At 32.0% G+C, this 13,498-nt stretch overlaps 1 protein-coding gene across 1 annotated transcript in view; it reads left to right on the forward strand.

The window, feature by feature from the left end:
• The window catches only part of LOC129229847 (leucine-rich repeat-containing protein 40-like), a 70,355-nt gene continuing 56,857 nt past the window's right edge, over positions 1-13,498 (forward strand). The window contains 2 exon segments of the mRNA XM_054864222.1: positions 1-63; positions 7,324-7,541. Of these exon segments, the coding sequence (XP_054720197.1) occupies positions 7,352-7,541 (190 nt within the window). The 5' untranslated portion in view covers positions 1-63; positions 7,324-7,351.

A 13,498-nucleotide genomic window follows, 5' to 3' on the forward strand; every position in this document is an offset into this window, starting at 1 on the left:
CGACGAAGTCCATCTTTTCAACAAAAACAAGAAAAAAATTTAGTGTTTGGAAGGTTGTTCGTGGTATTCAAGCTAATCATAATTTTTCCTCTGAAAGGAGTAGTATAATATTCGTATAAATTATTTGGATGAATTATTATCACTCTGTCATAATTCTTGTTTTATGATTCTTAAGGGGTCACAGTACCTTTCAAACATTTTTTTTTAAAAATTTAACTAAATTCTACTTTTGTTGCAACCATAACATGCTTACTTACTTTGTAATCAATAATTTATTTTAAAAATTTCAAAATATTGGATCCTTTTTTTAAAAATTCCAAAAATGTAGGAAAATTTGCATTGTTTTAAATCCCTAAGGCTTTTTTGTTTTTAAACTGAAAAAAAAAAAGCTTTTTGCTAAACGTTCACAATCATTATCTCTAAAAACCTGTGCATTCATTTGCTTTTGTGTTTATTAGAAAATTTTCTGTGATTAATTATGTAAAAAAACGTAATTTTTTTCAAAAAACAAAAAAAAAAACTGGTTTTTAAAGCTGTAAACATTTGAGTAATTTATAAAATGCTCATTCAATGCATAGTTTTCTTAAATATATCACCCTAATCTCAAAAATTATTACTTTAAAGCTGTATTTTTAATAGAAAAAAATCCTTAGGTATTCTTATGACATGAAAACACAAAAAAACGATCATCAAGATAAATCAATTTAAAGTTTTTCTTTCGCATAAGAACACATAGCGAGCATGACCTAAAACCAATCATAACTTTTTTAATATTTGAACTACAGCAATGAAACTTTTTCCCTTTGTTTGGACTAGTGTTTAGTTTTGAAATAAGCAATAAAAATTTTTTGATCATTTGATCATTTTTGAGGTACTGTAACCCCTTAAAAAAAAGGAAAAGAAAACAAAATGCTGAATGTCTTTATGAACAATTATGTGAAGAAATAGAAAAAAAAATGATAATGACTCATTTTAAGATGACCAATGAATTTCTGCCCCCCCCCTTCCCCTACCTATTGTTTGCTAATAGATTCTTTGAAAAAGAAAACTCCCAAATATTTAAAAAATAATAATTTCTTGATTGTTGAGAAAATCTTCTCAGGAGCTTTACCAGAGAGAGAGGGCTCTGGAGTCAACTGGACTGACTCTTGCTTCAATCCATGCTTGCGTTTACTAGGGTCTGTTGGGGTAATTTGGGTATAAAAATGGCCTACTTTGAACTTTTCAGTCCTGTAATAAATTAATATATAAATATTTTTTTCTTTTTCTTGTTTCAGCTTAACATTATGACTTTCCAGAATAGTTTTCTACAAATTACATGTTAATAGACCCATTTGCATATAAATGGCAAACATAAGTTTCAGTATACCCAAATTTCCCTGTGAATGGGGAATATTGGGAAAAGTGATAGTTCAAAGCATGGTGTTAATAACAATCTGACTCAATGTTTTCAAACTTAGGTTGAATGTAGGTACAATAAAAATAATGGGATAGTATGAATACTAACTTTTTTAAGAATTAAGATAGATTTTAGATGGTAAATAGCACAACATGACAAACCATTAGTGGACGGGAATTAGTTTTTTGTTACAGAACATTTAAGCAAATTTTACCGATGTCGTTCTATGAGCCTCACTGGTTGATCTACCGGGTGACCGCAATTTAAGCTGGTTGATTGAACCACGTGATATTTTTGACCAATTATATAAGTATTTTTCACCTGCATGTTATTCGTCTGTGCCATGTCTGCGCAAGTAACCGGTGATCAACCGAAAGCATTCGATGAAGCATTGGTCGGTGAACAAACGATTAGTAACTGCTGACATCTTTAGGTGTCATGTGATCAACCGATTGGTCACTACCGGTCAAGGTCGTTGAACGTAAACCAACAAATCAGAATACATTTAAAGTTCTGATTCAATTGTCAGAACTTTAAATGTATTCTGATTTGTGAATTGCATTACAAACAAAATTCCGTTTCAATGAACAAAATTTATGGTCCCTTGAAGTTCTGTTGCAATGAGACATACTTTTCACACAGAGCAATTATTAACTTCTAAAATTAATTCATTTATCATAATTGAACTTTAACCTTTATAACATGAATGATGAACGGTCATAAAAATGGAAAAAAAGAAGATGACAATTTATATTGTGGCTATAAACCTTGAAGATGTTATTCTTGCACCAGAAAATAAGTAAAAAATTCTAGGAATTACACTCTTTTAATTCTTGAAGTAAAAAAAAAAAACCTTGCTTATTTCACAAGCTCCCTTTGAAGCTTGTGAGCTCTGATAGCTTTTGTGTCTTCCAGTGAGTTACTTGCGGTTAATAAAAGTAGAGTAGACTGATTCACTACATAGAGTTTTGAGCAAAGGAGAGTAAAAGGGATATGTTCCCGTTTTTTCAATTTTGTTAAAATAGAAGATGGTGAAACCATAAGTCATTGCTTTAAGCTTTGCAAATTTCATTCTGATCTTGAAATCAGAAACAGTTACTACTTATACAAATACAAAAGTGACGACCATCCACAGGCTCTGGGCCCAGCTAGGCTGGTCCTAGTCAATTTACAATCCCCAGTGAAGGTCAATGGCCCTCTTAAAACTATCTAGCTATTCCTTGCTCATCACCACCTCTTCTGGTAAGCTGTTCCAAGGTTCCACTACCCTGCTAAAATAATAATTTTTTCTAATATCCATGTTAGCCTGAGATTTAAATAGCTTAAAACAATGACCCCTTGTCCCGTTTTCAGTGCTAAACTTCAGCCCCGTAACATCTTTCATTTTAATAAATTTAAACAACTGAATCATGTGCCCTCGGTCTCTTCTTTGCTCAATACTGTACATTTTTAGCATTCTAAGCCTAGAATTGTAGTCTAAATGAGAAAGGCTGACTTCAACAGGGTTACTTCATTTGGAATAGTTTACAAAAAGCAGTTGTTACTTGCAATGGGATCAATAGTTTTAAGAGGGTTTTTGATCTTCATTGAGAATCAGTAAGTTGGCTAGGACCAGCCAAGCAGGGTTTAATCTGAGATCTAAAGTTCTTTAGAAAGCTTTAAAGAAAAAAGAGCTTTAGTAAAAGACTTCAAATCTTAAAGTTATTGAAAATGTTTGTGTAACTTTTCTAAAAGTCTCAATATGTTTGATCTCCATTTGAAAATTAAATCTAAAATTCAGCTATGACATCTTTAAAAAAAAAATAAGCAGTTGTTTTTTTTTTTTTCAGTTTTACTGCATTAAATTTGTATCACAAATTGAGAACACACGTTTGATTTTCAAATAGTACAGGTCTCCCCTTCCTACTATTGGGCAGACATAATACACCGTAAAACAAAGTATTGTTCAACTTAATAGTAATTTGAACATCTTAGGTAAGATTTATAACAAAATTAAGATGAAATCGCTATGCTTGCTTCCTCTCTCTGATCAAGCATCAGTTTTTTCATTATTATTTGAGTGAAAGTGCTGAGCTTTATTTTCCTAATTGAGATAATATTTTTGCCTTTAGTGCAAAATGGGGCTGTAGTGGAAACCCTGGCCCAGAGCCTGTTGCTTGTTGTCACCAGACCTAGATAAAATTTAAAACTGTCTGCAAACTCAATTTCTTAAAAAATGTTCTGCAAAAACTACTGTTCCTCTCCCGAGTCATACATTGTCAGTAACAGCGAAAATGTAAAGCTGAAAATGAGTCGAGTACCACAATGTAACCAGCTGGTTTTTCCAATTAAGTTTGCTCTCTCAGAATCACGCCTTTTTTTGCACAGACGCGATGTTTGCTCCTTCGCAAGATGGAAATAGATGAGACTATTACTTGCCTAAGTTTCCAAAAACAGAATTTGAAGTTAACCTCAATACAAACTATTGAAGATTACATAAAATGTGTAATAAATCATGTTTCTTTTTAAATGATTTTCATAAAAAATCAATTATTACCTGCACAATTGCATTTGCTTTGGAAGATTTACTATAAACTAAAACACTCGTCTAAAATGCAGTTTCCTGCACCTTCTCATTTATTAACTTATTTATTTATTCATTTTTTGAGAAAAAAAATTCAAAAACCTATTTTAACTTAATTTTCCACACTTAAATAAATATGTATTGAATAATTGCTTTTCAGTGCACAGAGTTCTATTTATTTTTGTGAAAATAGTGAAAAAACTGCCCCGCTCCCCCCTTTTTTTATACTTTAAAACTCGGCAACAGTGGTGACCACTAGTTTTTCTGGTCTAACGGCCGCTGACCAGTTGGAAAATTTCTGAGTCTTGACCTTTACTTGTGTATTTTATGAAAACTCAAAATAAAACTGATAATAATGCTGCAGATTATTTTCAACTGCCCAAAATTGTGTCGCAGAAGGGCTAGAAAAATTCTGCTACTGGGTATAAATGTGACAACAAGAAACAGGTGCTAGGCTTAGCTAGGGCTGTGGTTCGAGTAAATTTATTAGTCCTTAACTAAATCAATAGCTCTCTCTTAAAGCTTTTTATCCCCTTGCTCATTATAGCCTCTTCCGATTAGCTGTTCCAAGTGCCCACAGCCTTACTAAAGTAGTAATTTTTTTTTCAATTCCCAGATTTGAATAGCTTTAAACAGTGGCCTCTCGTCCTGCTTTCCGTGCAAGAATTTAACCCGTTAACATGTTTCATTTTGATAATTTTAAACAACTGAATCAGGTCTCCTCTTACTCCCCTCCGTTCCGGGCTATATGTTTTAAGTCTGGTTTTAAAATCTAAATTTGAACGTTCCCTTACTAACCTAGAAGCCTTTCTATTGACCCTTTCAAGGAAACCAAAACTGAACATCAAACTCTAAATAAGGTCTTACCCAGTAGCATACCTATGGGATCTGGCAAGGTACTGTTGCTGCTTCACTCTCTCCATGTGTATTTCTTCTCAATGAGTAGGGTCTGGTGGGGGAAAGTGGTCAATGGGGTAAAGTGGTCATAATTCAAATAAATGGCTATAGCTTGGAAATTAATGTTCGAATAAATGTGAAAATTTTATTTTAGGGTAGTGCATTTATAAACTATATTTTGAATACAAAATTTTGCAACTGGCAAAATTTTATTTGGTAAAAAAAAATATTTTGTGTAAATACGAAAATTCTTAAAATCTAAACACCTTTTTTAACTTCCTTGGGAAATTTTGTTTGTTAGAATTATGAACAGATTGACTACACAGGAAGCTTCCTACATGTCTCAAGAACTCTTACTCATTAGCAGTTAGCTGAATCTATTTTGAATAATTTGTTAGAACAATTTAAGTAAGATGGGGTAAAGTGGTCATAATATTAGGCTTAACGAATATTGTTCTTCTAAAGTCACTAAATCTTTAAGTATAAGGCACATATAAATTAAATATTAATTTCACTTAATATGTATTGTTTTTACAATAAACAGGGTTAAATATACGAGTATATGCATATGTATACGCATATACTCATGTAGGCACGTATATATACGTATTCACATAAATGCATCAATAAACATGTATTTGGGTACCTGCAAGTATTTTTTATCTATACAGATATACATTCGAGTATATACACGTATATTCCCGCTTATATGCTCGTATATACGAACAATTATATACTCAGGGAGACACGTATATACGCGTACGTACTCGAGTAGACACTTGCATACAAGCATATGATATACATGTATACAGGGTGAGTCTAAACTCTTGGTCAAATTATTAAAAGGTGTTAGACGGAAGGATAAGAAGCAAGAATCAAAAGAAACATCCAGAATCAAACTCAAGGCTGACGCGCTACATGCACGCAAAGCCAGAAACTGATGGATGCAAAACATGTCACAAATTTATTACACAAAGACAATTTTACACAACATTTTAGGTTTTAAGAAAATTTTAAAGTTATTGATGAAATTTGCGACCGGCAGCTGTAATACATGCATCGCAATCACTCTGTTGGAATTACGAGACTTTTGAAAAACTTTCATCAGTCGCTGCACCTTTGTTGCGATGCGTGTATTAGAACTACTACAGGCCGTAACTTTTAACAACTGCTCTAAATATGTCTTAAAAACTAAAATGTGGGTAAAATCATCTTTGTGTAACAAATTTGTGACCTGTTTTGCTAACGTCAGTTTCTGACCTTTTGTGCATGAAGCGCGTCAGCGACCATAAGTTCCTTATGATTCTTTGCTTCTTATCCTCCCCTTTCACACCACTTAGATTTTGCAAAAAATCTTGGATTCATTCTGTAAGCATACATGTATATAAGCGGATATACTCGTGGATATACGTGGATACATGTACTGGTGTATACACGTAAATGCACATATATACATCTAAGAGGTATATAATCGTGTTTACATGTAAACATACGAATATACTCGTGTTTTCATATATATTTACGCGAGTAGACACGTACAAACATGCACTGGATATATCCACGAATTAACTCGTGTATACTCGTATAAGTATGTATGTACACTTATATATGCGTATATACGTCGACTGTACACGTATATACTCAGGTATGCACGCATATACTCGAGATACAAGCGCAAAATACGCATATGATGTCCTTTTCTACGCTTCACTCGCATATACACGTGATACGTATATACTCGTGTAGACACGTATACACTACTATAGGTAATCACGTATACATGCGTGAGTATATACGTGTATACACGAGTCTACTATAGGTGTTGTTTAGATATGATTAAACATGTTCATATATGAATAGATACATGTATACATCAGATGCATGCACATGCCTACTCAAGTATATACGTGTATACACTCGTGTATACCCGTATATACTCGTACATATACTTGTAACTATAAAAATAACTGAAATATACAAAAATTAGGGTTATTTGTAACGGTTTTGCAGTTTTTTTAAACTATGACCACTTTCCCCCATCCCATGGGGTACAATGGTCATAAATACAAAGGGAAATGAAAGTGTTATGAAACTACTTAAATTCAATATTTTTTTCCTGAAATGCAATGTACCGTGTTCTTTAATAATGCAATGTAAAATAACAACAAAAAAAGTTGAAGTGTTTAAAGAATTTATTGTTTTTATTATCCCCCTAAGTTGAAAACCTACGATTTTATGACCACTTTACCCCACCAGACCCTATGTCATATACAGAACTGACTTTTCAATTAGGTAGAGTAGGTAATTAAGGAGAGCAATTTTGCTTGTACATATTTTTTTTTTGCTTTATTCTTGAAACTGGTTGAAAAGCACCTAAGTTATTTGACACCCAAGCTGTAGTTTTTGTTCTCATTATGAATTGAAAGAAATATTAGTTTATTTCATATTTTTATTTCTTCCCCAGGGTAATAACCTTTTCTTCAGCTTCTAGAATGTCATCTAATCTCCGCCAAATCAAAGCAAAGGCTTTAGCAGAGAAGAGACGAAATGCAGCCAACAAGAATGAAAATGTAGATTCCATCTTCTTCCAGCAACTTAAGGAAGCTTCACTACATCCCAGAATAATCAAACAGGCTAGACAAAGTGGCACTTTAAATCTTTCTAATCGTGGTATTTCTGAAAGTGAGTCATGTGATTTTTACTTATTTAAAGAGGCTCATTTATAAGTTATGCATTTCTTTGCACTGCTTGTTTAATGGTTTCACTTTCAGTTGTGCTCCATGGTTGCGTTTTATTTATTTTGTGGCATATTTTTTATTAATTTTGCTTTGGCAGCAAAAGAACATGTAAACTGAAAATAACCTGTAGAGTTTTAGTTTCGATTGAGTTTTAATGATGTCGTCATTTTCTCAAATTGTCATTAGATTTTGTAAATAAATTTTTTTTATGAAGAAATCAACATGGGATACATTCTGAGTTTCATCTCACAATAGTAAAACTGCCAAAACCAGTGTCCGACAAATCAGGATCACTGGTTGGCCCAGGCAACTAAACTAAATACCTTGGCAACTAGTTCTTTTAGAATAAAAATCTTTTGGAAACCATGCTACATTGTTAACCCCTGTAAGCAGGCCTGTCATTTGGATGAACAGGGTTGTGTGTGTCAAGTCCCCCCCCCCTGAATTTTTGAAACATAATGCTGTTAAGTATTTTTGTATGTATTTTGTTATTTTTTCCACAAAAGATGTGTTGAGCACGACCCTTTGCCCCCCCCCCCACCGGAAATTTTGAAATGACGGGCTTGCCTTTAAGCATAAGTTATTGTTCTGGCACCAAATAGTATTTTTTCCTGAATCCTAAGGTGTTACAATTTTTAACAGTCCCTGCCTATCATTGTTATGTTTTGTTGATAATGGTCGAAAAGAAACAAGATCCATTTTGAGCTGAGATAAAGTCCTCTCTTGCAGGGGAGGCATTTCAGTATTTCGTTTTGGGGGTCAAGTTTCTTGAACATGAATTTTCTCAGTACGGTATAAAATACATATTGGTTAACAGGAAATGATAATAAAATGGTTTTAATATTAAGAATAATAAGGCAATATTGAAGTTGAGGCACAAAAGTCATCTTTCAAATTACTGACCTGATTGAAACAGTCAAAAAACAATGGAATCAAGAAAGTTATGTTAAAAAACACATTTCCTTCAGATTCCTCTTTTTAAAATAACCAAGAAAGCTTTTTAAATTGGTGTAGTATTTATTTTGCATCACTAAAGCAGGGTGGCGACAGATCAGGGAGATCAGGGAACTTTATTAATCAGGGAAAAGTCAGGGAAATATCAGGGAATTTCGATAAAATAACAAAAAATCAGGAAAAATTTATTTTATGAAGAAAAAAATTTTTTTTTTTTTTGCTTTACATAATTAAGTACTCTAATTCTCTACGCATTTTCCGCCATTCTGTTCAAAAAAAAAAATAATAATAAGGTAAAATTAATGAGGTGCGATTATACACTGCCGCATATTTGTGCATCTTTTTTCCTCAACGTCAAAGTATTGAATCTTACTTATTAACCATAGGATGAACTTCCTAAGATTGCTTCTGTGTCTGTTAGGTTGTTTATTTTACCTAGCTTGAAATTTCCTATTACGCTTTCATTGCTACGTAAAATAAACAACCATACAGACAAAGAGGAAGCCGTAATTAACGCCTTAGCTCCTTTGCCTTTATTCCATTGTCTCGAAGTAATTAGCGTACTGTAATCACGATTTCAAGAAGAAATCTTTGGTTTTTGAATTAATATTATAAAAGCGTAAAAGTTATTACTTCTTTTTCGTTTTTAATGTAATTGCTAAAATTGAACTTTCAATTAAAAAAACTTATGTTTTTTTGCCGTTATACTATTTGTTGTTACCGCAGATTGTAAAGGTTTTCTTTTCTTCAGACTTAAATGATTCTTTAATTTTATAACCGAGTTGTATTCTTTTATATATTTTAGAATTAACTAATTGCTTTTTTTTCTTTTCCTTTTTTTTTTCTTGCATGTCAAAGTTTTTTGTTACAAAAGCAATTTAAGATTTTTTTTTTGTTACATACTGAAATCATTTGAAATAGAGTTAACTTGTGTACTTAAGTAAAAATCTTTATTTTTTTATTGTTAAAATGCTGTATTCATTCATTAAAACCTATGTTCTTGATTAGAGAAAAGCTCCCTATGAATGGATGTCAAATGATTTCGTCTGTTTTGCATAAATATGTCAATTAGTTATATAATAATAACTACATTACTTCTATTCTTTCACTATTACTTGTTATTCTTGCAACAAATGTTATATTGTTTGAAAACTTAGTTCGAAATAATTTCAATTACTTTTTAGTTCTACCATAAATACACATATGTTTTTATGAGTAATTTTAATAGTTTCTTAAAATTCTTATGCTAAGTGGTTTCTGGAAGTAAAGTATTTTTTTTCTTAATTTTCTATAATCTATCCATTGTAGAAAAATTTAATATACTGTTTTATAGGTTTTTCTTCCCCCAAAAAAATTGACTTGATATTTTTTTTAAAAACCATTTTATTGAAAAAGTAGTATATTTTTGAAATATATCTTTTGTTCAACAACTTTACACAACTTAAGACGTTTAAAATACTGCATTTTATACAAACATACAAGGATTTCAAGTAGAGCAAAGAAAGAAAACTATTATCATTAGTAACGTAAATCAGGGAACTTAATCAGGGAAAAGTCAGGGAACTTTTTTTCACAGTTCCTGTCGCCACCCTGTAAAAAGTATAGTCGCAATTCACAAAACAATTCCTCTTTCCTCATGCTATAAATTTTACTTAATAGTGTAATATTTTCTTTTTCGTTTTCTATAACATACCTGCATAATATTGAACATGACCAATGATAAATCAGGGGTCTGTCCAGGATTTTTCACAGGGTCTGTTTTTTTTGAAAAATCAAATAATTTTGTGAAAAATGAATTAATTTTGTGAAAAGTCAAATAATTTCGCAAAAAAATTTTTTTTTTTTTTTTGTTAAAACGAAATTTTAGAATTTAGAGATGGCACAAACTGCATGAATTAAACTTAAAGTTGAGTGTTTTCCTCTTCTATGTCAAGAAAATCATTCTGGAGTGTTTTTCTGATATTTGGCGGGGGGGGGGGGGCATCGCTCTTTCAAGTATCAATATTTATCTACCATTCTACATTATGTTAAATTATACTAGGAATATTTCTGTACAGTATTTAAAATAATTGTAACAAAAATATAAATAAATAAAATAAAATTCAGAATAGGGTTCAGCATTCAACTTTTTGACCCAAGACACTCTTAACCCGTTCGCACCCAGCGTCACGCGGACGCTACGCAACGATTCCTCTCCTATCAGCCCAGCGTCACTTTTACGCTACGCGCTCTGATCGACACTGACGTCCCAGCGTCACGTATACGCTTTCTCGAAATGGAACGATTGAATTGAATATTTAAATGATAACAGATGGCGCTAAATGGCTATAACTTTGATCATATTCGAGTCACATGGTTTTTGACCTTCATGTACACGCTTTAGTTTCTTATTTGGGCCTCTCAATGGGATAGATTTTTTTTATGTAAACATCAGTGAATCACTGCTCTGCGCATATGATTTATGAGGTCTCAATTGCTCTTGTTTATATCTTTCCTTCTCTTTTTTTTTACGACTAATTGAAAGAGATATACATCTAGCTGAATGAATTATGGGGGAGGGAAGGAAGGTTAAAATATTTTTGCGTATGTGTTCCAGACTTTTGGGATTCCCCGTATGATGAGAGTACAGAAATGATTTCAAGACGCCTGAAGTTTATGATTATTTTTGAATCCTTTCTGATATTGTTCTTCTGTATTTATTCTTTTTCATTTGGAGAATGGAAAACTGCAATAAAAATGGTTAGCGAAGTGAGTGAAAGGGAATGTTTTCGAGTGAATTATGAAGCAGTTTTGAGACTTGCCGCGTGGGAAATATAACAAGTTTAAATTCGTTGACCTAAGTTGTTTTAATCAAGATTACATAAGGAACATATTTTTTTGCTACATTTCTTTTTCTTTAATTCCACACTCACGATGTCAAACTCTAACTTTGTTTTTGTGCACATATCATTTTATTCTGTGCACATGGTTAAAGTTTTAGTATTCCACTTATTTCACTTCCTTCTAATAATGTAATAGTCTTTATATTAATAATTAGTAATCAGTAGTACATTGTTTAAGCAAAATTAAAATTTCAAGCCATTAATTTGAGATGCTGATTTTATATGAATATTTTTGTTCAGTTAGGCTTAACTGCTGTAAATGCTCGGGCCGATGGCGGCGTTCCATTTCAGAACGTTCGGTCCCGTAGCTGCGCTTCGTTTTGCGAGCGCTGGTCCTCAAGGGGTTAAAAAGCACAGAATTTCGTTTAAACTTATAAATTCCGTGATTTTAACAAATTTAAAAAGATATTTCAGTTGTTTACCTCTTAACAAAGTCTAATAATCATCAAAAATTCGAAAAATCGGATTCCCATAGCGGATGCAAAGAGATCGCAATTCTGAAAGTGAAGGCATCAAAAGTATAAAAACGACTTGTAAAAGAAATATTTTTGATAAAATTATTTTAAAATTGCATTTTCGAATCCTATGATAAACATATCATTAATATCTGTGGACACAGTTGACCCAAAAAAATAAGTAAATAAATAAATAAAATAAAATAAACCATCTATTCAGCATTTTAATTTTTGACTCATAACAGAAAATGGAATTTTGCTTTAAAACTTGAAATGAGAGTTCTAACAGAAATAAAGAGACTTTTCATTCATTTGAATCCTAATAAAGCGAAGTTAGCTTGAAAAAAGAACAAAATTGGATTCTCATATTGGATGTTAAAAAATTACATTTTTCAAAATGAGACATCTAAAGAAAAAAAACGGTAATTAAAAGAGTTTATTTGAAGTTAATCATCCTTGTTAGCATCGAAAAATCAAAACCCATATAATTTTCTCCCAAAATAACAATTAAACATCGCACTGGTAAAAAAAAAAACGCAAATATTGACAAGTTGGCAAAATGATGAGAATATTTTCTAATCAAGTCATTATAAAGGTTCAACGCCAGACGATAAGTGGTGATGATTTTGAAGTTGGTAACCCTATCTGAAGCGATCATATTTTTTTCCTCACCCTTACTATCCCTTTGCAGTTATAAGTTTATTTTGCAGATATATATTATTATTGTTTATTAAATCATGAATAGAGAAAAGTGCTTACCAATGCCTTTTCAGAAAAGTTTACAACAACACCACTGCTAATTAGCTGTGGTAAAACAAACAACCATTATATTTATTTGGCAGTAGCAATTATTTATTGCTTGCAGGAGCATCACAAGAGTGCCGATTTTTTTTTTTTTTAATCAAAATTAGCCGATTTTGTGTAAGCTGATCCCTCTAATTTGACTTAAAAAGGTTCCAAAAATTATCGGTTTATACACTGAAATATGCGTTATTTTGCTTTCAGATTTGCTCTTTCAATAAACAATTTGTGACAGATCCGATCTTGTTTATCAGAATTTTGTGAAGGGTCCGTTTTGTTTGATCGGGATTTTGTGAATGGTCCGTTTTGTTTGATCAGGATTTTGTGAAAGGTCCGTTTTGGTTGATCAGATTTTTGTGAAGGGTCCGTTAACAGACCCAAATATCCTTTGGCCAGACCCCTGTAAATATATCTCATGGAATCCTGTCTCAATTCCTTGAGAAACTGAATTGATCGTTTGATTCAAAATATTGATTTAATATTTTGGCTAAAACTTCATGTGGGTTTTGTCACCTCTTCTACATTGGCATACAGTAAAAAATTCTGTAGAAAGTTTTGTCACAAAGTTCCACACTTGGTTCAAGCATACTTCTTGTGAGAAAATTGCTAAGAGTTTCAATTCTCAATCCAAGAATAAAGATTAGCGGATTGAAATTTATGTAATAAGAGTGTACAATAGTTCAAAAAATGCTCCACAGTATAAAAAAAAGTAAACAGAAATTCAAACAGTCATACATATTAAATTGACATCAAGTTTTCTATCATTGAAAGGGTCGCTTTCCAGTAATTCTTCGAGTGGGCTTTTATAG

Source organism: Uloborus diversus, chromosome 9 (assembly GCF_026930045.1).
Source record: "Uloborus diversus isolate 005 chromosome 9, Udiv.v.3.1, whole genome shotgun sequence".
Taxonomy (NCBI): Eukaryota; Metazoa; Arthropoda; class Arachnida; order Araneae; family Uloboridae; genus Uloborus; species Uloborus diversus.